Source organism: Phyllostomus hastatus, unplaced genomic scaffold (genome assembly GCF_019186645.2).
Source record: "Phyllostomus hastatus isolate PE091 unplaced genomic scaffold, TTU_PhHast_1.1 phas_contig_198, whole genome shotgun sequence".
Classification (NCBI taxonomy): domain Eukaryota; kingdom Metazoa; phylum Chordata; class Mammalia; order Chiroptera; family Phyllostomidae; genus Phyllostomus; species Phyllostomus hastatus.
The window spans coordinates 3,303,130-3,326,325 of NW_025333715.1; the positions used below are offsets into that span (position 1 = coordinate 3,303,130).

Genomic DNA, 23,196 nt, shown 5'->3' on the forward strand with positions numbered 1-23,196 from the left:
GTGGGGGCTGATGGCCTCAGTCCAGCGAGGGACTGGGTTTGATCTGAGGCTGGACTGCAGTGTCTCAAGGCTTGCCCTGAAAACAAACAAACAAAAACCCCCAAGAATTCCGGTTTCTGGGGTGGAGCCTCCAAAGTGATAAGCCCAGCGCCCGGGTTATTGTCTGAGCTGCTGCCCCTGGACGCCCCCGGGGTGTCCTGAGCTCTCGCCTCTGTCTCCGCAGGACCGCAGGGGTGCCAGCAAAGCCCCTGCTGCCTCCCGGAGGCCGGCCGCCTGCCCGCCCGGGCGCGTTGCCTCCCACCCACACAGGGGTCAGCACGCGTCTCGAGGGGAGCACCGGCAGGACTGGCTCAGCTCTCTGCCTCTCCCCTCTCCCTGGGGATCTGACCACGCGGGGATCTGGTTTTGGACGCTGCAGGCCCGTGACCTCGTCGCAAGCTCTTGTTTCTCTGTCTGCTGGGAGGGACTGTCCACCTGGGCCAAACAGCCCCAACCGGACCCTTTCGCCCTGCTCCAGACAGGCCACCGACTCCCCCGCCCCCGACTGCCCTGCTCCCAGAGTTCCGTCCCCTGGAGTCCTGCTGCTGCGGAGGCTCCCAGTGCGCCAGAGAGACCTTCCTGCGTGTGGCCGGCTTTCCTCTTCGCTGTGGGCGGAGGCACGGGTCTCCCGCACGCCGAGCGCCGGTCCTTCCCTCTCCCATGGCCGTGGCCTTCCTCCTCGCCCTTCCCACACTCTTCCTCTACGTGTCTGTGCCCACTGACGCCTTTCTTTCCGTGCAGTGGGTTCCCGGCAGTAGGATCGCTTGGTCTGAGATAACATGGCTTTAGTTTTAACACACCGCGTGTTTACTTTTAAAAAAAAACACCACAGTATCTCGTGCTTTTCATAGCTGCGCATGAACGTGTCTTTTTCTGTAGCCCCTGTGAGCAGCAGGCACTGTGGCCGTGTCCAGGTTTCTCCGGTCTGGTGGTTTTAAAGTGATGGGTCGTGTTGGCTTTAACGTGCATTCGCTTCCCAGACTGCCCGTGAGTTTGTTCTCTTCGGGGGGTTTTGGCGACTAGAACGCATTCTTCTGTGAGGGGCGCGCTTGCACTCTCCGCCCCCTTGTCAGCCGGCAGGGGGCCGTCGGTAGCCGCTTACTGCAGACGTGGTCACCCGTCCCGTGTTCACAAGCTGCGCGGGACCCGCGGCTCATCCCCAGCCCCTGTGTCCTCGCCCCTGGGCCTTCTCCCCGGGAGGCCCCGTGCCCCTCGCCCTCTCCCCCGAGCCTCACTCACTCTCTGGCCGCTGCTCCTCTCCGGCGCTTCCCCGTCGCAGCGGCTCAAGCCAGCTCCTCTCCCGAGGGAGCTGCTTCCCTGCAGCTGTGTCCCCCACCGAGGCGGACAAGGACGGCTGTCTTTGTCTTGTTCGTCCTCTGCCCTGTCCCCAGCAGAACCTAAGTACTCAGTGCATACTTTTTACTTGATTTTATTTTGCATTTTTTATCATTGTCTCCATTTTCCCACCAACACTTCCCCTCACCCCCCACCCCCACCTCCCACCTCCTACCCTCAGCCCTTCCCCACTTTGACCTTGTCAGTACGTACTTTCGTATGGTGATTTGAAATGTTGACTCTGGAGCCAGGCTGCCGGGGTTCGGACCCCAGCTCTGTCCTCAACAACCGCGTGACCTTGGGCAGGCTGGTCTGGGCCCGAGCGACCTTCGACACGACCGTCGCAGTTGTTTGGGGCACCACAACTGTGCCCGCTGTGAGAGGGCAGGCCTGACAAACAGCGTGTGTCCTGACGGCTCCGCTGGCTCACCGCTCCTGCCCCTGCTCCTCTCCGGGGGCCTATTTCCTGAGACCAGCGGTGTTAAAACCTGGCCAGTCAGTAACCCTGTGGTGGCCTTTCAGTGTCCAGCCGAAAGGGAGAGTTACACGCTTTTCACTGTAAAAACCAGCAGCTAGAAATGATTGAGCTTAGTGAGGAAGAGGACGTGTGGGGAGTGGAGGCAGGCCTCTTGTTAGCCAGTGGTGAGAGCCAGGGGAGGGTCTCAGAGGAGATGAAAGGTGGGACCCCCGTGAACGACAAGAAGGTGCGGCAGCCCTGTCGCCGACACAGAGGAGGTTCTGCCGGTCTGGAAGGAAGACCGGATCAGTCACGGCACCCCCGGACGCCCCGGTAACTGTCACGACTGTGCCTGGGGATGTCAGTGAGGACAGGTAGTCACAATGCACGGGGATGGGGGAAGTCTCAGCAGGTGAAAGGAGCAAGTGGAAACTCCGGAACAGAAAAATAAAATGTCCGAAATAAAAGAACTCACCAGATGGGCTCAACCGCAGGATGGAGGTGACGAAAGGACGTTCGTGAGCGTGGAGAGACATCCGTAGAGATCGTGCGAACGGAGAAAAGAACAAGAGCAGCGGCTGGGCTGGGGGCGCGTGGGACCGCGCCCAAGGGCCTCCGGGCACAGGCGCGGCCGGAGTCGCGCAGGAGAGGAAGACACGTGAGGGAACCGTGGCTGGAATGCCCCGATTTTTGGTGAAAGTGCTAAATGAACATTCAGGCAGCTCAGAAAGCCCTAGTAAGACAGACACAAGGAAAATCGGAGGGAAACCGCTGAGAACTGAAGTCAGGGAGGGAACCGCTGAAGCAGCGCGTGAACACGCACATTCCACTCGGGAGCAAGTCGGAGCCACCGCCGCCCACCGCTCCCCGGAGCCGCGCTGGCCAGAGACGGGGCGACGGCTCGACCGACCGACCGACCGTGTGCAAAGGGGAGCCCCCCCCAGCCCTCCCCCCACAGAATTTACATCCAGCACTGGTCTCCTCAGGAGCGAGGGGAAGTAAAGATGTGTTCAGATGAAAAACAGAAGACCAAGATAATATGTTACCAGGAGGCCTTCACTGTAAGAAACATTAAAGGAAGTTCTTCAGTTTGAAAGAATTCGGAACTAGGTAGAGAGGCTCAGATGTTCCTGAAGGAATGAAGAACACTGGAAATGCGGACAACTGATTAAACGTAAAAGGCAATTTTTCTGAATTTAGGAACGGTGCGTAAGAGTGTTGAGGGCAAACGTCATGACGCGGCCTTACAGGGCGGGGGTGCGCACTGGAGACGCACGGAGAACGAAGTAGCACAGAGGGCGGGGGCTGGGAAGGACCCACGGGGCCGCGGGCGTTCTGCGTGTTAGCGGGGTGGTTCACGGTCAAGTCTAAACGGACGATGAAGAGTTAAGGGTGTGTATTGGAGTCCTCAGAGCAGCCACAAGGAGGGTGGCTCGGAGGCCCTGCGTCACCACACACACAGCCCGGGGCGGCCCCGTCTCGGGAGGCTGTGCGCTGCTGGGCGTCGGCAGACAGGGACGGTGAGCTGGCCGCCCAGCTTCCAGTCGTGTGCCGGGGAGAACGAGCAGGATCAGGAGGAGTGAGCCGGACGAGCGCAGGGTGAGCTGGGAAGGCCGCACAGGGAGGGGCCAGTCCACGGTCCAAGCGGCGTCCCCGGGTGCACGGTGACCACGGGTGACTCAGAGTGTGTGAGGCCACAGGTCGTCACTCTGAAGAACTTTCTTAGGGAAGTGCCTCCTAGGAGAGCCCAGAGACCGTGAACTTGGATGGTTAAACGCTTGAAAATCTGTTTCACAAATGTTGCGGTTCAGCTTCACGTTGTATCGCACGTTGCCTCCAATGGCTGCGGCCAGCCCTGCTGACCAGCTGCTGTGGTCACCTTGGGCAGGAGAGCCGCGCACCGGGAGGCGGGGGCCCGCACAGCGCCGTGCCTCTTCTGGCGGCGCATCCCTGGGACTGACTCCTGTGCATCGCTCTGTGCCGCCGGGTCACACGTCCGCACCGCTGGCCAGGCCGCCCCCGCGCACCCCGCCGCCCGCACCTCCCAACCCTCCCGGCTGTGAGACGTTTTCCGGCCGACGTTTTCTTACCCTCCGCTACATGTGTTTTTATGGAAGGGCTGAGCAGCAGGATTTTGCGATGAATAATTCACGTGCGATTGTTTTCAAGATATGAAGTTATTCTTCAAAGGAAGCGACCGATCTCTCCATTTCAGAGACCCACGGCCGCTTCCCCAGCGTTCCGGCAAACACGTGCTCCTCCGTGCCGGGCTGGAACTGGGTGCTCCGCGGAGCCGGGACGGTGCGTGTGCAGATGGCGCAGAGCTGCCCGGTTCCCAGTCACGCGCAGCCTGCCCGAGTCCCCAGGCAGGCCCCTGGGACAGCCTTGGAATCCGGCGCTGCCCCCCCGCGAGGCCACAGACAACGCAGCAACACCTGCATTCCCTTCCCTTCCCCTCGGTTTCCCACCCTGCGCCAACACATCCTGCAGCTTTCTCTCTCTCTCTGTCTCTCTCTCTCTCACACACACACACACACACACACACACACACACACACACACGAGCCTAGCCAGTCCAGGGCCTGACGAGCTGGGCGGCACAGGTACAAGGAGCCGCTGTCGCGTGCAGTTTGTCACTGACATGCACAGCCAAGGGGGCCAGCTCCCGGGGCCCTGGCCCCGCAAACTGGAAAGAGCAGCGCCCAAACAGAAGGAGTGGGTGACCGCACTGCAGGCGGTGGGCACCTGTTGCAGCTGGGTGGGCTTCTGCACTGCAGCCCTCCTATGAGGAGGCTGGGGCCCAAGGCTCTGCGCCTCATCAGAGCCTGGAGGCCGGGAGAACCTGGCCGTGGTAGCCTCCGGGAGAAATGGGGGGCTGGGGGGGTGGTCTCCCTGGCAACCCCTAGAGGCTCCCGTCCTTGGTGTTTGTTCCGGGGATGGCTCAAGGCGTTCTGCCAGGCCCCGGACGGGTCTTTGCCCGTGTGGCCGGTTTGGATGCCTGGGAGGGCGCCAGGGCTCCCGGGTAGAGACCTCCCCACACTACGGGCCCCGTGACCTTGTCCGACAGCAGAGTTCATAGTAGGGGTTAACAGGAAGAACCCCAGGTCTGTCCTTTCCTGATCATGTAACTGGGGCAAGTCACCTAGACTCTCTAAGCCTCAGCTTCCCCATCTTCAGAATGGGGTTAGTAAGAGGGACTTCCTCAAGGCTTATTATAAGGGTTCAGTGAGACTTACTCAAGGCCTACCATACACAGTGCTGCTTGGAGATGATGGGGTTGATGGGGTGGTGGTGGTGGTGGTGGTGGTGGTGGTGATAGTGATGGGGTGATGGTGGTGGTGATGGTGATGATGGTGATGAAGATGATGGTTGTTGACCTGTGTGACCCCAGGCCTCCGATGCGTTTTCTTGGAAGCTCACCTCCCGACATAGCTCTCCCAGGCAGCTTTCTCTCCCTGCCCTGGGGGCCCGGTGGTCATCATGCTGGACATTTTGGTGGTGATGGCGGTGGTGACACAGGCACAGGCATATTTTGAATGGTTGTTCTGCGTCCTTTTTCTAGAAGAAAGCCATGTTTTCTCATCTAAATCGCAGATGCTTTGAGAGCAGCAGGGGTGGTGTCTTCCGTTTGCCAGTGGCCCCCCCAGCATCGCTTCCGGGGCGTCACCTCCGGGCTGGCAGCTCTGTGGGTTGTTGCCCGGCCACGGGCAAAGGGGCGGCGCCAGCACGTGCCTCCTGGCCGGCCCAGCCGACCCCCTGGGACAGCGTCGCCCGGCTCTTCCCGGTTCACTGCCGGCAGTGCAGGGAGGGTGTCTCCGCAGTGTCCCCCCCCACGCACATGCACACACGAAATGGGAGCTGTTTGCAGACGGCAGGTCTGGGTGGTGGGGGAGGGGTCGTGGGGGACATTCGGAGAGTGGACTCGCCCGAGGAGAGAGAAGCAGGCGCCGCACCCGGAGCATGGCCGACAATGAGGACCATCTATGGTAGTGAGACTTGAACGAACATGTTAGTGTTTCCTCCTCCAACTGCCGTGCTTATTCTGTCCGTGTTTCCCAGCGCACGTGTGGGTGCAAACCCGACCTGCGAGGCTCAGACGCAGTCACGGGGCACGTGCATCTGGGCATCCCCGCCAGCTGGGCCTCTGGGAAGTCTGCAGGCTGCCCGAAAGCCACGCCCACTTGTCCCCTGTTCACTCATTGGCTCAGCACGCAGCCCGGGGCCTGTGGGCGGGGCCAGACGAGCACTGTTTGAAGGCTGGAGCGCAGGGGCCACGGTGGTGAGCCCGCTGTGGGCTGGAGGGCTGGCAGGCCCGGGACAGCCTGACCGCCTCTCCCTCTCTTGCTTTCCTGTCAGGCGCTGGAAGATCAGGGAATGCCCATGGATGACGACCAGTATGCCCAGCCGACGACTGCCAGAATGGGATTCAAGAAAGAAGGGAGGAGTGACCTGCATTTCACCACCAGAGCTGAAGGTAGCTCAGCGCCCGGGGTGAACCCGCTGGGACAGTCTCCCGCCCGCCCGGGCCGCCCATCCCTCCACGCACCAAGCGGCGGTGTGGCTGGCGGTGGGTGGGGGATTGAGGTTCCCGGCTGGAGGTCTGGATTGGGGGCATGGCCACGCAGGGTCACTGCCGGGGGGCTGTTACCTGCCAGGCGTCAGGAGCCTGAGGATGGCCACTGTGGGCCCAGGTAGAGCAGAGCGGGGGCCCGGTGCACGCCTGGACCAGAGCACGCCGACGGGCTCCGGACGCCGTGCCTGCTGCCCATCCCGCAGGCCTCATCCGTGCGGAGGGCGTGGGTGCTGCGTGCTTAGAGAACCACAACCCTGGCCGTAGCCAGGGCCGCACCCCCACGACCCCAGCCGACGGACGTGGAAGGTCACATGCCTTCCTCAGTGCAGGGGTCAGAGGGCAGAACGCGGCGAGAAGCCGGCTGGGCTCCGGAGTCTGACCGGCCTGGGTGCAGGGCCTGGGTGCTGCCCACGAGCACTGTGCCTGGGGGCGGGGCCACCCCTGGGCCTCCGTCCCCTCCCAAGTCGGGTGCGCGCAATAGTGTGATTCCCTGTGGGCGAACTCGGCACAGGAAGGGAACCTTGGCGGGGAGGACCAAGCCCCGGACCCAGCAGGTCGGGAAGGGCCTGTGGGGTCAACGACTGTCTCGGGCAGGATCCTGGGGAAGAGGAGCCAGGCAGGCGTCCTCCTCGTTCTCTGCCCCGGGCAGGCGGAGATGAACACCATGCGGCCCTGCCCTGGAGGGGGGCGGGGAGGCAAGATGAGGGGGCGTGTGTGGGGGGGGGCGGTTCGGGGGGATGGTCAGCACGTGCTGGGCAGGAGCCCCGGCAGCCTACGGGGACCCGGACCCGTCTTCCCGTGGTGACAGCAAAGCCAAGTGTCTGAGAAACCGAGGGACGGGAGCCCGGCCCGGCAGAGCTGCTGCTGGGCCCGTCCGCAGGGCGGGTCTCTGCGCACTGCTTTTCCACCGGCCTGGGGCAGGGGGCGCCCAAGTGCGGAGTGGGAATGCAGACGCGCCACTGAGGGTGTGCACGCCCCTGAGGGCGTCCTCCGACCTGTGTGTCCGTTTCAGGTACGGAAGGGCTACAGGCGACCCTACCTCAGACTGCAGTTCCTCCAAAGGGTGACCTGAGCAGCCACTTTGTCAGTGCTGAAGAATGCCTGCAGCTTCTCCCCCAGAGGCTGAAGGAGTTCTTCCGGGTGAGTGGGGCCCTGTCTGCTGCTTGGCTGCCTGCACCCCCACAGCCACGCAGCCACCTTGGGTGTGACTCCACCCCCCATACACACACCCAGTAAGGAGACCCTCCCACAAGAGGGCGGGGCTGGGGTAGAGAGGGCGCGGCAACCCTAGTCCCAGCAAATCTAGGGTCCCTTCCTCCATTTCTCCACTCCACTTACTCACCGAACAAGCATTGCTCACGTGTGCCCGGCTCTGCTAAATGTGGGCATAAGGTGCGGGCCCTGCTCAGGGAGCTCAGTCCAGCCCAGGAGGCAGCCGGTGGACAGACAACTCAGGCCCGTCGTGGTGGGCTGTCACAGAGGGACCTGCAGCGTGCGGTGGGGGCACGGGGAAAAGACCCCCTTGTGGAGGGCTTCCTGGAGGAGGTGACCCCTGAACCGACTCGTAAGCCCTCAGCATGTGCTGGCCGGGAATGAAGGCAGCAAACAGTAGAGGAGGGAGCTTGCGCGAGGCAGGTGGCAAACAGGCCGTGGTTGTCAGGGAAGACCTCGCGGCTCAGTGTGACAAGGACGGGCTTCACGTGGACACCTGTAGCCGCGGAGACAGGAGAAATAGCAGCCATTCAAGCGCAGAGGCAGGTGCAGAGCGGCCACAGCTGGGTCTGTGCAGAGAAGTAACGGAGGGCGATGAAGGTGGAACGCGAGGTGCTCTGCACGGGTTAGTGCAGTCGGTCCCCACAGCCAGCCAGCCAGCCAGCCAGAGACGGGCACCGCCCCCTTTACAGATGACAGGGGTGGCAAGGTTGAAACACCTCTCTTGCCCAAGGTCAGCGGCAGAGCTGGGGTGTGAGGCTCAGCCCCCCGACTCCAGAGTACGCCCCTTCAGTGCACGCAGCCTCCATTTCCTCATCTGCAAAATGGGAATCCGAGCCCCCGGGCAGCGTGGCCGCCAGAGACCAGGCACCGTGCACGGTCCGTGGGCGGCAGCGGCAGGCACTCGGGTCCCAGCCAGGGCCCGAGCGATAGCAAGTGGCCAGAGACAGCACCGGCCTCTGGCGGCTCCTCGGGGCGACATCGCACGCAGCTCTTGTTTTCCGGCGGAGCAGGCGGCAGACGCGGTGAAAGTTACGTGGGAACGCAGAGAGCAGGGTTTTCGTCTGCTCTGAAAACCCCCACCCAGCACACCCCCCCTCTGGTACCGGGGTGCCGGGCCGTAACCCGAGAGCAGGGCAGGGAAGGCAGGGCCTTTCTGGCCCCTCTGCTGAGCTCTGTATGCAAAGGGCCCAGCGAACACGGCCTATCCCTTCTGCCCCTCCCCCACGTGGGCGGAGAGCCCGAGCGTGCAGCTTACACGCCGGTGGTCGCCCGCGTCCGCGGGAGGGCTCTGACGGGTGCGTGTCTCGCCTCCAGAACCCCTACGCGGCCTTCTTCAGGATGGACGCCGACCGGGACGGCATCGTCAGCATGCAGGACCTGCACCGGCTGCTGCGGCAGCTGCTGTTCAACCTCAAGGACCAGGAGTTCGAGCGCCTGCTGGGCCTGCTGGGCCTGCGACTCGGTGTCACCTTGAACTTCCGGGAATTCCGAAGCTTGTTTGAGAAGAGACCACTCGCAGCAGACGACGCGCCCCAGAGACTCTTCAGGTAAGAGGGCCGGCCGGTCAGCATCCCTGCCGGCGCCGCGGCCAGCCTTCCCCTGCCCCCGAGGGTGCGGGGCGCAGCCGCCTCCCCTCCGGGAGCGGTGGTTTCGTCGTCCTCTGGGTTCAAGACAGTCGTAGGAGGAACGTAGGCCCGATGCAGAGAGACCTGGAGGTACGTACGGCTGCAGGCCAGAGGCCGGACCGATCCAGCTGCCTGAGCGCTGTTTTTGGATTCCACTGCCTGCCCCTCCGTCTCCTTTCTGTGCACGTAAATGTGTGTGCACACACATTTGTCTTTCCATAAATCTGGGGTCGGCTGTGCCCCCCGGCTCAGGGAGACGCCAGGAGCCCTCGGCCCCCTTGCCCGGGCCCCGTCCGCCCCAGGCAGGCCTCGTGCACATGAGAAGGAAGAGGAGGAGGAGGAGAGCCTGGAGCGCCCCTGTCCCCGCGGCTCTCTCGGGGGAGCCACGGTCCTGGGAGCAGCGAGGAGCCTCCCATCGGACCCGGGGCCGGCAGAGTCGGCGGGTGGCACCGAGGTCTGCTGAATGCCGGCCGTGCAGCCCCTCCTCAACCAGTTATTATAGGAATAACAGTCTTTTCGAAGCGCCCCCATCCCCCAGGATGACACAGAAGTGTGTTTCCTGCTGCAGGCCTGGTGGCGTCCGGTGGCGGTCTGCCCTTGAGGCGCTGGCAGGCCCAGGGGCCGCAGACTGTCCCCCCCAGGGCCGTTTGACAGCTGGCTGGACTGCAGCAGGCCCCCCGACCGCACACGTGGAGTTCCCCGCCCGAGCCTGCGGGGCTTGTGTTGTCTCCGCTTCACGGAGCGAGCACAGGATGGAGAGCCACTGCGGCTCCTTCCGAGGGCGCGGGTCACGTGGCGCGGCAGCCGGCACCTGCTTCCCACTGCTCAGTTCCCAGAAGCTCTCGAGTGAGACTGGGTCGCTCAGCGCTGGCACGGCACAGGAGATGTCCTTCAGAGGAGTCCTCCGGGGAACGTGCGTGGGATGAGCGCGGGATGCTCCAAGCACACGGCGCGCAGTCTTCCTGTTCAAACGGCGCGGCCTCCCTGTCCGTGTCTCTTCGTTCCTCCGTCAGGTGGTTATGGGGGCCGAGTCTGTGCCAGCCGCTGCTGCTGGGACGCGGGGCTCAGGGCTCGGAGAGGACGGTGACCCTCCCTCAAGGGGCGCGCCATGGACTGGGGGGTGGGCGCACTCTGACCCCCCGGAGGCACCGCAGGGAGGCCCGTGGGAAAAGGGGGACGTTCGCATCATGTCCTGAGGGGTGAGGGGGGTTTTCTGGGGACGGGCTTCCGGGGCGGCGGTTCAAGGCCAGGGCAGTGTGGGGGTGTCAGACACGATCCGGAAACGGGAGAGGGTGCATGTACAGAGTGGAGGTGCGGGGGGCACGGGGGGGAGACAGGGGTAGGGGGGCTGCTGCAAAGGGGCCAGAGTGCCGGGCTGAGGGGGGGTCCATCTGCTGTGGGCAGCAGGAGAGGTTTTAGGGCGCGAACCAAGGCAGTGGCACTGTGCTGTCTCACCTTGGAAATTGTGGGTTTTTCTCTGTTTTTTGTACATTGAGTAATTTTGGATTGTGTATCGTGGATCTGTTTAATGTTGCATTACGACCCTCTGGTCCTGTTAAAATCCTCAGTGGTGTGTGGGTTCTTTTTTTTTTTTTTAAAGCAAGCGATCAACCCAGTAGTTTCGGATCACAAGCTCTGGCTGGCCTGCCACCTGCGGTTTCGGGGTTGGCGTGGTTTTCAGAGCCGCTGCAGCCCCGCCGGGCCAGCCCCCGGGTGCAGCACCCAGGGGCCAGCCCTGACTGCGCAGCAGACGCGTCCCCCGCTTTGCTCGGCCGCTCTGGGTCACTCCGCGCATGTATGCATGTCGGCGGTGAGCCTGGAACTTCCTGCACAGACGTGGGCGTCCCTTTTCCCAGAGCACCCCTCTCTTTCCTTTCTCCCCGTGCTCCCCAGCCCCCAGGAGCCCCCGCCCCGCCTTTCTGGTCTTCCTTCTGGAAACTTGTAGGCTTCAGCCTGTCTGTGCTGCTGTGGGCTTCCCACGACAGGGCTGCCCCTTCCAGGGCAGCGTAGACGCAGCCCCTCCCGCACTCCCTGAGTCGCTGCCCTTCCTGCCTCCTCCCGGGGAGAGCGGAGTTTCGGCTGGGGGTGCCGGACTGGCCCCCTCACCCGTCACCACCTCAGAACTGAGGTTTTCTAACCGGCCTGGCCTCGGCGCGGGCGGGGCGGACAAGAGGAGATGACAGGTGGGAACCCCCACATTCCTTTCGGGGCTGCCCTGCCCCCCCCCCAAGGCACGGGCCCAGATGAGCGCGTCCCTCGACCCGCGGCCGGGAACGCGGGAGCAGAGAAGCCCGTGGAGCTCCCCTCGCTGCGCCGGCCGTTCTTCCAGCCCCGGCCTGCCCTGTCCATCAGCCCCCCCAGGGTTTACCTCTTAGTGTTCTCAGGGGGCCAGGTGTCATGTCCTTCTGGACTCTAGTTGTCCTCGGGGGCGGGAGAGGACGAAGCATGTCCACTCCTGCTGCGCTGGGACCAGCAGCGCCTCTGGGCCTCCCGCCTCCGAGAGCCACCGCCGCCGGCCTCCTGAGCGGGGGAGCCCCCTCCCGCCCGCCGGTCTCTGTCACGTTCGGTCTCTGAAGTCACCTGATTCGCCCATTGTCTCGTGGGGGCTCCGTCCACGCCCATGTCGCCGGTCGTCATGCCAGGAGGACCCAGGGCGGCACCTAACCTGGGTTTGCCTGTGTCCATGACGGAGGGCCCGGCCGACGGGAAGTCCGGGTCCCAGGCCAGGACCCGTGGGTCCAGGCACAGGGAGGGGGTACCTTCCGGAAGAGCCGGAGCAGGGCCTCCGGACTCTCCAGAGGAGACAAGTCGATACAGTGGGAGACCTGGATGGGGAACCACCGAGGAGGCGACCGAGCCTGCGGCCTGCAACGCAGACAGGGTCGGTGCGGGCGGCTGGGACCCACGGGCGGACTTGGTGGGGGTGGAGCGCCGCCCGGGGTCTCCGGGAGAGTCCTCGGGAGTCCCCGGGGCGTCCCCCGGGTGCAGGCAGGACTTAGCGGGAGCCAAAGGGCTGAGGCCGGGGACGTGCCCCCCCACCCCCCCCCCGGGCCCTGCAGCCCTAGGCCGTCGTCGTGGTGAGAACGCACTGTGCGTGGTCCCGCCCCAGACCCTAGTGGGAAGCAGTGAGGAGGGTCAGGCCGGCTGACCTCTGGGCCCTTGCCCTGGAGGTTCCATGGTTCTGTGCCGTCCGGTAGGCAGTTGGGAGACATGGAATGGAAAAAGAGGTGAGGGCACCGGCCCTGTGGCCAGAGGGCTGGGTCGGCAGCGCCCAGGTGGCGGGGACACCAGGACAAGGGGTGGCCCCTCGGATGAGCAGATAAACTTCGGGGGGAAGGAGAGGGCAGGCCCGGGGTTGGGGGGAGCCAGTCGTGGGGAAAAGGCTGCCGACTGAGGCTGGGCCCAGGCTGGGGTTCCAGCCCCTGGGGGCATTTAAGGAGCAGCATTGGGGGGCAGTGGGGAGGGGAGGGGCCGTTCAAGGGCCCATGTCACAGAAAAGTCGGCGACGTCCCTGGACTCGGCAGCCTAGAAGCAGCTGGTGGACCCAGAGCCCGGTCGGCTCAGGGAGGAGAGCCGCGGTCCAGCGTGGTTTCCCCGGGCGCCCGCATGCCAGCGTCCGCTGGGAGAGGAAGGTCCATCTCAGCAGGAACATGGGGATGGGAGAAGACCCCACCTCCTCCCAGCCGGTCCTTTGCATCCCGTGAACTAAGAAGATGCAAGACTTTGTGCTGGCCAAGCTACGGAGGTCAAGGTCGATGTCGTTCATCAAAGAAAAGCTGCTCTGCACGAGACCCTCTCTGGGCGGCACACAGCCCAACAGCACAGCGTGGGCCTCTGGGGTAACCACTGACGGCCACCGTGGGCTCAGTGACCCTGGGTGCCGGCCCTGCCCACCACCCAGCAGTACGAGGAGTGGGTGGGGCGTGGCCGTCGGAGAGCAGCGGAACTTCTTGGCAGGCGCTGCACAGTGAGGCCGGCGAAGTGCGGCTGTTCTGCTGGGTTGGTTGGTTCTCACTGCTGCGCCCGGGCTGCCCATCTGCTTTGGAAATGTCCGACGTCAGGGGCCGTCCCAGGAGAGCCGTCCGGGTCGGGGAGCTGCGGGCCGTCTCCTCTGGGTCCTGGCCCCAGCCAGGGCTGTGCGCCCCAGGTAGGGCTGTGCATGTGCACCTAGACCCTCGCGAGGAGTGGAGGGAGTGTCCTCAGCCCGGGACACTCCGAAGGTGGCCCTGCTCTCCACGGAGCGCCAGGCTCCCTGGGTCTTTTCCTGTGAGGAACGACATTCAAGTGGACACCAGGCTTGTCATTCTGATAAAAAGGGACACGGCAGTGAGGAAAGATGTCTGGGCGCCCGGACACCAAGGGGGAAGCCAGGGCTCCGGCACTGCTGCAGCCTCGCTGGGCCTGGGCCTCCCCCTGCACAGGGACGGGCAGGGCCAGCACCGCGGGGCCCACGCAGGACGCCGCGTGCCGCGTGCCTCCCTGGAGGCCACCCTGCAGGTCGTGGCGGTCATCACCCCGGAAACCCACACCGCGCTCCCGGCCCGCGGGTCACATGCAGGGGGTCGTCGTCACGGCAGCGCTGCCCTGAGGATCACCCACTCTTCGTCCTCCACGGTGTGGGGACGCACCTTCCTGTGTCCCCTCAGCTGGGCGACTGGGGCCCGTGTTCTGTCCCCTCCCTGGTCTTCCTGTGTCCCCTGCAGAGTCAGTCACGTGAGGGTCTGTGTGGGGCCTCGGTCAGGTGCCTGTGAGCAAGCGTGTGGGTTTGGGACACGTGCACAGTGGGGTCCCCTTTCGGGGAACTGCCCGGTGACGCGTACCCGTGGTCGGTCTTGCCGGCAGACCGTCCCGAGCGCTCGGCCTCCACAGGGAAAATGTCACAGGTGCAGGCCTGGCTGGGCAGCAGCTCCGGTCCCCAAACCGGAGGGACCGGTGCCGCTGGGAGCCAGGCAGCTGCAGGGAGAGAAGTGGGGGGAGGGGAGGTCGGCAGGCTCCCACACACAGGGGCACCCCCCTGTCCTTCAGCCATGACCTCCCCCGCGCCGCCCCGTGGCCGGGCCGCCAGCCCAGGCCCCTCATCCCAGGAGTCAGTAAACAGGACGGGCCAGCCTGGCCTCCTGGAAACCTAGCCCTTGACCCCTAGCAGACACCCAGGACTCTGTAAGGCGCTGCCCGTCGCTCCTAGACGGCTGGCCTCCGCCCCCATCGTCGCTCTGGTGTGTCACCCCAGAAATAAACGTTTTCAGTGGTTTTCCTCCGAAGACACTTCACGTCACATCGTGTCTTCCCGGTGAGACCCAGCGAGCCCGGCCTGTTACGTGAGCGGCAGGAAGAGTCCGGCAGCCTTTAACTGAGAAGACGCCCCGGGGCTCGTGCAAACGGGGGACGCCCCGGCGTGCAGCCGGGGACAGAGTGTTCAGAACTGAGCCGGAGCAGACGCGGCACGACGGACTTGCACGGGGCCTTTGGAGCAGCGGGGCCGGGGGACCCCCGCGGGGGAGCGCTGAGTCCATCCAACTTAAACATCTGCTTATCGATTGATTTGTTTATTTCCTTTTTCCAAGAGCAAAACAGAAGGTCACGGATTCAGAACTGGCTTGCGAGCAGGCTCATCAGTACCTCGTGACCAAAGCGAAGACCAGATGGCCGGACTTATCTAAGGTGAGGAGCGATCACTTCCTTCGGAGGGGGGGACCCTCTTCCAGTGCCCCAGGCTCCCTGGGGCGGTCCGGCTGCCAGGACCCGGTCACCGAGGTGGGCACACGGCGCTGTCGGCCCGACCTCGTGACCCCTGTGGTCTTAAAATGCTCGTCAGAGCAAGTCCTCCCCTTCAAGGTCGATCGATGTTTCGAAAAATAGGGAATTACAGGAGTTACACGACCGAAAGTCCTGGCTTTCTCTCGGGCTTGGTATGGATTAGGAACTTAGATGAGAAGTGGAGAAGCTGCCACACGTCCTTGCCCACGGCCGTGAACGCACTCGAGAGAAGTGCTCGCCCTGTGTTGCCGGGACCCTGGGAAGCGCGTCTGGGAGGAGCGCGCCGTGCGCGCAGTGTGGCCACGGTCTGGGTACAGCTGCGCCGCAGGGCCTAAGATACACATGACACAAAAACGACTGTCTTACCCAGTGTTAACTGCCGATGGAGTGGTGATGAGCCCGTTTAAGGTGCCGTAAGTTTTTAAAGGGACCTTGGAATCTTCCAGACTTGATGTTGTTGAGCTTAATTGTTTTTCAAGTTTCGACCCTACAGTGGAATACAGTAGTAACACATGTGTGTTACTGTGCGTGTGTAGAATCTGTGCACGGCATGTGCTGTGGTGTATGTAATGACAACGTGGATGCATTTTAAGTTCAAGCGCATTGCGAACTGCATCCCACCGTGGAACCGCCGTCCGGGTGAAGGGATGGGACATTGCCGGTGTCTCGGGCGGGGTCGGCCACCTTGCCCATGAAGGGCCAGGCCATTGGGCAGCTTTTCGTCCTCCGCCCGCCAGCCAGGCGTCATCCCGCCCGGGAAGTCCGGCCTCTGCCCTGCCCAGTCCCTGCGCGGGTGCCGGCCGGCTGGCCTCTCGTCGGCCCGTTGGAGCTCCGGCTGGGGTTGGGCTACTCGTCTGTGGTCAGAGACAGGCGACGCCAGTGTCTTCCCGTTCTGTCCTGTCCGCACCCTTTTCACGTGATATCTTTCGAAACGGGGGTTCTCTTCAATGTAGTCCAACCCGTCAGCATTTACTGGAAGGTCTCGTGGGAGAAGTTGTGACGATACTCCGCCTTCCCTCCTGGGAGTTTAGCTTAGCGTCTCACCCTCCGCCTTCCGGGCCTGAGGCCGGCACCGGTGCCCATGTGCGTGCCGAGGCCGGGCCCCCGCAGATCCTCCCACGTGGAGACCCTGGCGCTGCTCACTGTAGAGTCTGCCTGCCCGCGCCTGCGCCCGCACCCACACCCACACCAGGCTGCAGCTGCGCCCGGGCTGTGGCGACGTGCTGGTCTGTCAGTCCGTCCGTCTGTCCTGGCACCGGCACTGAGTGCAGCGTTGGTGACACCTCGTGGCCGGCTGGCAGGCGGGTCCCCCTCCCTGTCCTCCAGAGTCTTTGAACCGGCTCGTCAGGCTCCGCAGCAGAAAACAGGGACAGCCCCTCGGGCTGGCCGCGGAGAAGCCGCATCCCTGGCGCCCGGAGCCCCAGCTCGCGAGCGCCGCGCGTCTCCGCGGGTGCTGGCCTCCACGCCCCGCCTTCCGGTGACGTTTCAGATCTTCCCGTGCGCGAGTCCTGCGAGCGTTTGTAAGGTTCATCCCCAGGACTTTCTGGTTTTGATGCTATTTATTAATGCCATCTTCAAAGATTCATTTTCTGTGTCGGATACGTGAAATGTGCAAGATTTTGCCTACAGACGCGGAATCCAGATGTCTTGCTAAATTCTCTTACTGTAATGCTGTGTGTGTGGGGGTTCCTATTTCTGTGCAGACAGCTCAGCTGTGAGTGTGACAGCGGTCCTTCCCCCCGTCCCAGCGCTGCTCCTTTCACCCCCCCCCCTTCCCACTCCACTGCTCGGAGCTCCCACACAGGGACTCGGGGTGGGGGGGGGTGGCGGGGGGGTGCGCACCCCGTCCCCGGTCTCGGAGGGAGGGCACTCTCGCCGAGGACCTGGCACCTCCGTGCGCCTACCGCACGGTGCTGTCGTGAGAACGTTGGAGGCAGCGCTGAGCATCCCTAGCGCGTTACCTGCCCCCCCCTCGTCTGGGGTCCTCTGAAGCGTCCGACAGACCTCCAGGCACCTTTGCACCCCTCCGGGACATTAAAGTGGCCCCACGCCATCTCGTCACGACAGCTGGGGTCTCAGGCCCCTCGTTCCCCCTCTCACAGCCAAAGGGTCGCACCCTTGTCAGCGCCGAGGTGGTGACCTCCAGGTTCGGGGCAGGTGGGGGGAGCATTATTTCTCGTAGCTTGGATCCCACCTTGTCAGGAGAAGCACGCAGGCCACACACCTGAGACCGCGCGTTACCCAGAAACACACCCCCCCGGGACAGAATACCTGTCCGTGTCTGCTCTGTCACCTTGGGTAGAGCAGTGGGGAGGCCCCTGGCACTCAGATGCAAGGTCGTTCAGCAGGTGGGCGGGGCAGGGGGGCGGGGGTTCGACGGTCCCAGGTAGTGACATGGGAAAGCCCTTTGTGCTGCCGTGAACCGTTCTACGGGCCACCAAACGCCCCCCCTCCTGTTGCAGAATTTCACGGAAAGGGACAGCGAGGGCGCCGCCATCGTCCGCCCGCGGGACATAAAGAACGTGCTGTTCGGCTTTGACATCCCCCTCACGCCGCGGGAATTCGAAAAGCTCTGGATGCGGTAAGCGGCCCCCGGAGCCTGGCTCTCTTCCCGCCCCGCGGTCGGTCCTGCGCGGCCTGCTGCGGCCTCGGCGGCAGCCTCCCGGCACCACCTGGGGGCCGGCTGCAGCCAGGGGCGGTTTTCTCTCCGCGTGTCTGTCCCGAGCCCCGGGGCCCTTGTTCCTGCTCCCCAGGGAGAGCAGCCCTGGGGGGCGGGCTGGTCAGGAACGAGGGGGAGCAGGGCCCCCGCCGTTCTTCGGCTGGCGGGGCGGGGCGCGAGGCCGAGGAGCGGGCGTCCGGGCCTGGACTGCGCCTGTTTGCAAGCGCGAAGCCGCTCCCCGAAGATGCCCCTCCCCCACAGCCCCGTGGAAAAGCGGTCTCTCCCCACGGCTTGGAGGTGGGGGCCGGTGTCCGACGGCGGCGTCATGGACGCGTGATTCTTTGGAAGGAAATGAGCGGACGTCCGACAACTCGGAGCCCCTTCCCGAGGGTCTCCTGAACTGAAGATAGCGTCCAGTGCTGGTTACGTGTCTGCAGATGCATTTCAGACGTGGGCGTTTTGAGCCGGGCCGTTGCATCATTCCCCGGGGGGGTGGATGTCTGCCCGTGAGTGCCAGGGGCCTCTCCGAATCCCCTCCCGCCCCCCCACACGTCGGCCGGTGGCCGCCCTAGTGCCAGGAACTGTACGCAACTGAGCGTGCTCTGGGGACAGGCTGGCGCAGTTTTTCAGCTTTGCATCTTTTCAAAGTGCGAGGTTGCAGGGTGGGCCAAGTCCAGAACTGGGCGGGCCGTGTTGCGTCTGATTTAGAAAAGCAACGTGGAATTCTTACACATTCCTTGGTTTGTTTGTCCCCCCCCCCCCCGCCCGGATCAGCTCTGACACAGGCCCAGTGTCGGCTCCCCGTCCGTTTTCTGTCTCCGTAGGCTTGAAAGGCAGGTCTGTCTGAGTGGGCGGAGGATCGGGGTCCAGCGGGCGAATGCCTGGGCCTCCCCCCGGGTGGGCCTTTCGGACGATGCAGAGATGACTGGTGGTGCAGGTGCTCAGGGGGTGGCACCCACCCGAGCCCCTGGGTGCGGCGCCCACTGTGGCAAACGCCAGAGGAGGGCGCGGGGCAGCGGAACAGGGAGGGTGAGCGCGGGAGCGCCGGGCCGGGGGCCAGGCAGAGAGGGGAGCTGTCGGGCGGAGTGAGGCCGCAATGGCTCCCGGGGTGGCCACGGGGAAGGAGGACGGCTGGCCCCTGGGGCAGGCAGTGGCTCAGGGAGAGAGAGGGGAGTCGGGCCGAGCGCACCCCGAGACCCTGGTTCCAGGGCCTGGCTCACCCGGCGTTCGGCAACAGGGAAATCTGAGCGGGCAGCGGCCGCCGCCACGTGCAGACACAAGTGTCTGCGGGTCCCGGGCTTTGTGCACGTTGCTTCCTGGCACGGACGTTCGACCTCCGCAGGCAAGTTGGTTCTCAGAAACGCCGCACAGAGGAGCGCGTGAGGACGGGCGAGGGCGTGCCCGCCGAGGCAGCCCCCTGCTATTCACCTTAGGGGCGGTGTTCCAGTGGTGGGCACGCAGCCGGCCTTCCCTGGCGACGGCAGCGGCAGGTCCGCGCGTTGCTGGCGATAGCCAGGTCCCTCCTTAGGAGCCTGCACCGTCCTGTTCATGAGCTCGGCAGACGTGCGTGGACGGTGCCGCTTCACGAGGGGTGCCACACCCCGTGCAGTCAGCCGCGCCCCCCGCCCCCCCAGCAGCCTGCCCGAGAGCCCGGCCCGCGACGTTGGCAAACACGGCCTCGGTCCTCGCGGCTCTGGGCTCGTCGGGGAACAGTCGCCCCTGCACGTGCCATCGTCCCCGTCGGATGAGGGCCAAGGTCTCCCACTGTTGAAATAAACGCTTTTCTCCTTAAAGGAAATTGGCGATTTGCCCTAAAATTTTTTTTATTGGAGTAATTTTACTCTATTTGTATAATGTTGGGAGATAAAAACCCTCCATTACACCTTTTTAAGTGAATCATAATTCAGGAAATGTCACTAATAGGAAACGACGCAAAAGGCACGCGGCAGAATCCCTGCCTTGTTCCCCTCCCCCCGGCCGTGGGTCGCTGGCACCTCGTCAGAGGAGACGGGGCGTTCAGATCCAGCGGCACCCGCTGTCCAGTTTTCGGATGGGACGTGTGTCCGAGGGGTTTTCTCCTGAGCCCTAGCGGCGTCCCGCTGCGTGGAGGTGCTCAGTGAGAAACCGTTGCCTGAATGGAAGGGTTGGTTCTGATTCTCTGTTGTCACGGTGGTGTCTCTCTCAGGATGGCAGGTGGGCGGGTTCGGCTGCTGTCTGGTGGGGTAGGCTGGGGCCCCCTGGCCAGAGGTGAGCCCTCTGTGCACTTGAGCAGTGGGTTTCGGACTTCAGTGTGCCTGTGAGTTGCCTGGGGACCTCGGTGAACGCGGACCCGGCTCGGGTCTGGCTCGAGGCCCGAGGGGCTGCGTGTCTGCCCCCCCCCGCCGCCGTGAGCCGGCACCGCTGGTCCGCAGAGCAGGCCGGGTGGTGGGGAACTCCGGAGCCGCTCGCAGACACAGGCGCGCCTGCAGCACTGACCTCGGCAGCTCCTGATGACGGTTCCGTTTGCTTGTCTTTACAGCTACGACCCCGAGGGGAAGGGGCAGCTAACCCACCAGGAGTTCTTGCAGAAGCTGGGCATCGACTACTCCGCAGACGCCCACCGGCCCTACTCGGAGGACTACTTCAACTTCATGGGCCACTTTGCCAAGCCGCAGCAGGGGCGGGTCGAGCTCCTGCCACTGCCACTGAGTGCTGGGAAGGTGACGTCAGCCTGGTGAGTCAGCATCCTGGGACTGGGACCCGGAGCCAGCCCGGGGGGGCACCCCCTCCCTCGGTGCAGACGTCATTTTCAGGCGCGAAGTTACGGCACCGTGATACTCGTTCACCGCTGCAGGTCCCAGAAACGGGTGCCAGAAACGGGCCCCCGCGCTCTGCTCACCCACTCCCCCCACGCCGGGCCCCGAGACCTCCTGTGTGCGGTCGGCCCCGCCTGCTGGAACAGAACCCCCGTGGGGCCCGGCGGAGTCACGGGGTGTGCCCCGGTGCCCACAGCGGTTCCTGGCTCGTGACAGGGGCTCAGCCAGCCTTCCCGGAGAGAGTATCGCCTCTGTGGTACCACTGTGTTTCACTCTCAGTCCCATTCTCAGAGTGCCAATTCCGGCAAAAAGACAAGGTTGTGATTCCTTTAGTGCAGCTTTGCTAAGGATGGCAACAATAAAATGGTGATAATGCAGACGTACAGTTCCTTCCAGACCCCCTTTTCACGTGAATGTCACACCAAGGCCACAAAACGTCTGCAACGTCGGTTCTTAGAGGAACCATCCGGCCGTCACGTTAGCATGATCCAGAAACTCTTGCTTCAAAGAGACGATCTGTTTTCCCGGCGTTACCTGGTCTAACGTGTGCTCTCCTCCAGGGACAAGCTGAAGGACCATTACGAAGACGTCCGGAAGGCGCTGGCCAAACTGGGCGACTCCGGAAGCAGCTCCGTGTCCGCGTGCCAGCTGCAGAGGGCGCTGCAGGAGGGCGGCTGTCCCCTCGGTGACGAGGAGCTGGCCGAGCTTCTGGGCAGGTCGGCACCCTCGGCGGCGTCCCTGACCGTGTTCCCCCCAGACCAAAAGATGAGCGTGGCATGGCCCTCGCTTGCTCTCCTCTGCCCCTGCGCGTGGACTCGTGCCCCCGCCAGCCGGGCTGCGTTACCGTGGGCCTGCGCCGACCCAGAGCAGGGAGGAAACGCCACGTGAGCGCGTCAGGATTCCCGAGGGGTCTTGGCCCCGTAACCCTCATTTTTTAACTTCGGGCTTCGTTCTGCCCAAGCTCTGCACGCACCTCGGTGGGCGTCAGATCACCCCACGCAGTCGCCGGCCTCCCCTCCCCTCTCCAGAGTCAGCGGCTTCCGGGGCTTTAGTGACACCTTCGGGTGCTCAAGTTCCTGTTCCTACGTGACACAGGTTCTGTGGCTCCTTCTGGGATTCTCACGGTCGGGCTGCGCCTGTTGGCTTCCAACCGGGAAGGTGCGGGTGGAACTCCTCTCCACACACCACGTGCCACCGGCCCCCCACCCCACAGCCCCCCCACCCCGCAGAAACACGCAGACCCGTCTGTCCCTATGGACGCCGTCCTCCCCACACCGCCGGGTGGGGCAGGTCAGTGTCCGGGGCTTGCAGTGTTGGGACAAGCCGATTGCTTCTCCGTCTTTATGCAGCATTAGTTTTCCCCGGGGCTAACGTTAGTCTTACTTCTTCTGCTTGTTCAGTTCCCACATGATTGTTACCAGTAACGGAACCCCTAACTCGCCCGCCTGTTAAATATTTTTCTTTTCGTGGTTGCCCTGAAGTTTGCAGTGTGCATGGACGAGTGGCCCGAGTCCAGTCTCGAAGAACAGGGCGCTGCTTCATGCGTGGGCAGCGCGCCCCACACCCCGCCTCCTGCCCCGCCGGCTCTGCGGCCGTTCGCCAGCAGGGCGCTCCCCTGCCAGCCGAGGTCCCCGCCACGGTCCCCCGAACGAACAGGGTGGTCGTTACCAGCAACAAGGAGCGGGTAGACCGGCTGCGCGTTAGAGAGCGGGAGGTGTCGCCTTGCCTTCCCTCGTCCCTTCCCGGACGCTGTCCCTCCCTCTGCGTGGGTCTGGGCGCCCGACCTGCGTGACTTGTCTCCTCTCTGGAGACGGTCTGTTGTTGGCATTTCCTCCCGGGGGGGCCGGGGGGGGAGACAGATGCCGGTTTGTCGTTGCCCTTATTTATGCCTTCATTCGCCGCTTCTTGTAAGTGCCCCGACTGGGGATCGAACCTGCAGCCTTGGCGTATTGGGATGATGCCGAAACCTACTGAGCTACCTGGCCAGGGCAGCCAGGGGTGAGTTCCTGCAGGCTTTGTTTTCCTGAGATAGTCTTTATTTCTTCTTCACGTCTAAAGGGTAGCTTCACTGGATGCAGGATTCTAGGTTGGTGGGTGTTTTTTTTCTTCCGACACTTCAAATATTTCAGTCCACTCTTCTTGCTCGCATGATTTCTGACACGTACCGTGTAGTTCTTGTCTTTGTTCCTCTGTAGACGAGGTTTTCCCTCCCTCCGGCTCCTCTCAAGGGTTTCTCCGCGTCTTCAGTTCTGTGCAGTTCACATGCCGTGTGCCTGGGTGTGGAGTTTTGGGGGTTCGTCCTTCTTGGCGTCCTCTGAGCACCAAGACGGAGCCCTTTGTGAAGGTGTCCGACAGTTTTTGGAAATTCTGTTCTTTTTTCTTTTTTAATTTGTTTTTCTCTTTGAATTTCAGTTTGGGAAGTTTCTATTGCCACCCTTTAACCTCAGTGATTTTTTTTCCCCCAGCCGTGTCCCATCGGCGGGTGAGCCCGTCAGAGGCGCTCTTGCAGCCGGCGTCCCCTCGTGACGCGCCCTCTGCGTGGGCACTCTCTGCATGCATCGTGCCCCTGTCCCCGCATGAGTCTGCACTTTCCGTGACGGCTCTTCACACGTTGATCAGAGTCCATTTAAATTCCCTGTCCAGTCATCTCAAAACACGTGTCATGCCTGACCTGGGCCTCACGGGCCGAGTGGGAGGTCTTAGGTCGGTTTGGGGAGAGCTGGGCCGTGCTGAATCTCGCCG

The 23,196-nt window shown here is 63.6% G+C and overlaps 1 protein-coding gene across 1 annotated transcript in view; it reads left to right on the forward strand.

The window, feature by feature from the left end:
* The window catches only part of EFCAB6 (EF-hand calcium binding domain 6), a 147,575-nt gene that overhangs the window by 96,647 nt on the left and 27,732 nt on the right, over positions 1-23,196 (forward strand). The window contains exons 19-25 of the mRNA XM_045835134.1: positions 6,187-6,304; positions 7,416-7,543; positions 8,933-9,165; positions 14,808-14,904; positions 17,463-17,581; positions 20,178-20,372; positions 21,015-21,170. Coding sequence (XP_045691090.1) covers positions 6,187-6,304; positions 7,416-7,543; positions 8,933-9,165; positions 14,808-14,904; positions 17,463-17,581; positions 20,178-20,372; positions 21,015-21,170 — 1,046 coding nt within the window. The remainder of the gene's footprint in view (positions 1-6,186; positions 6,305-7,415; positions 7,544-8,932; positions 9,166-14,807; positions 14,905-17,462; positions 17,582-20,177; positions 20,373-21,014; positions 21,171-23,196) is intronic.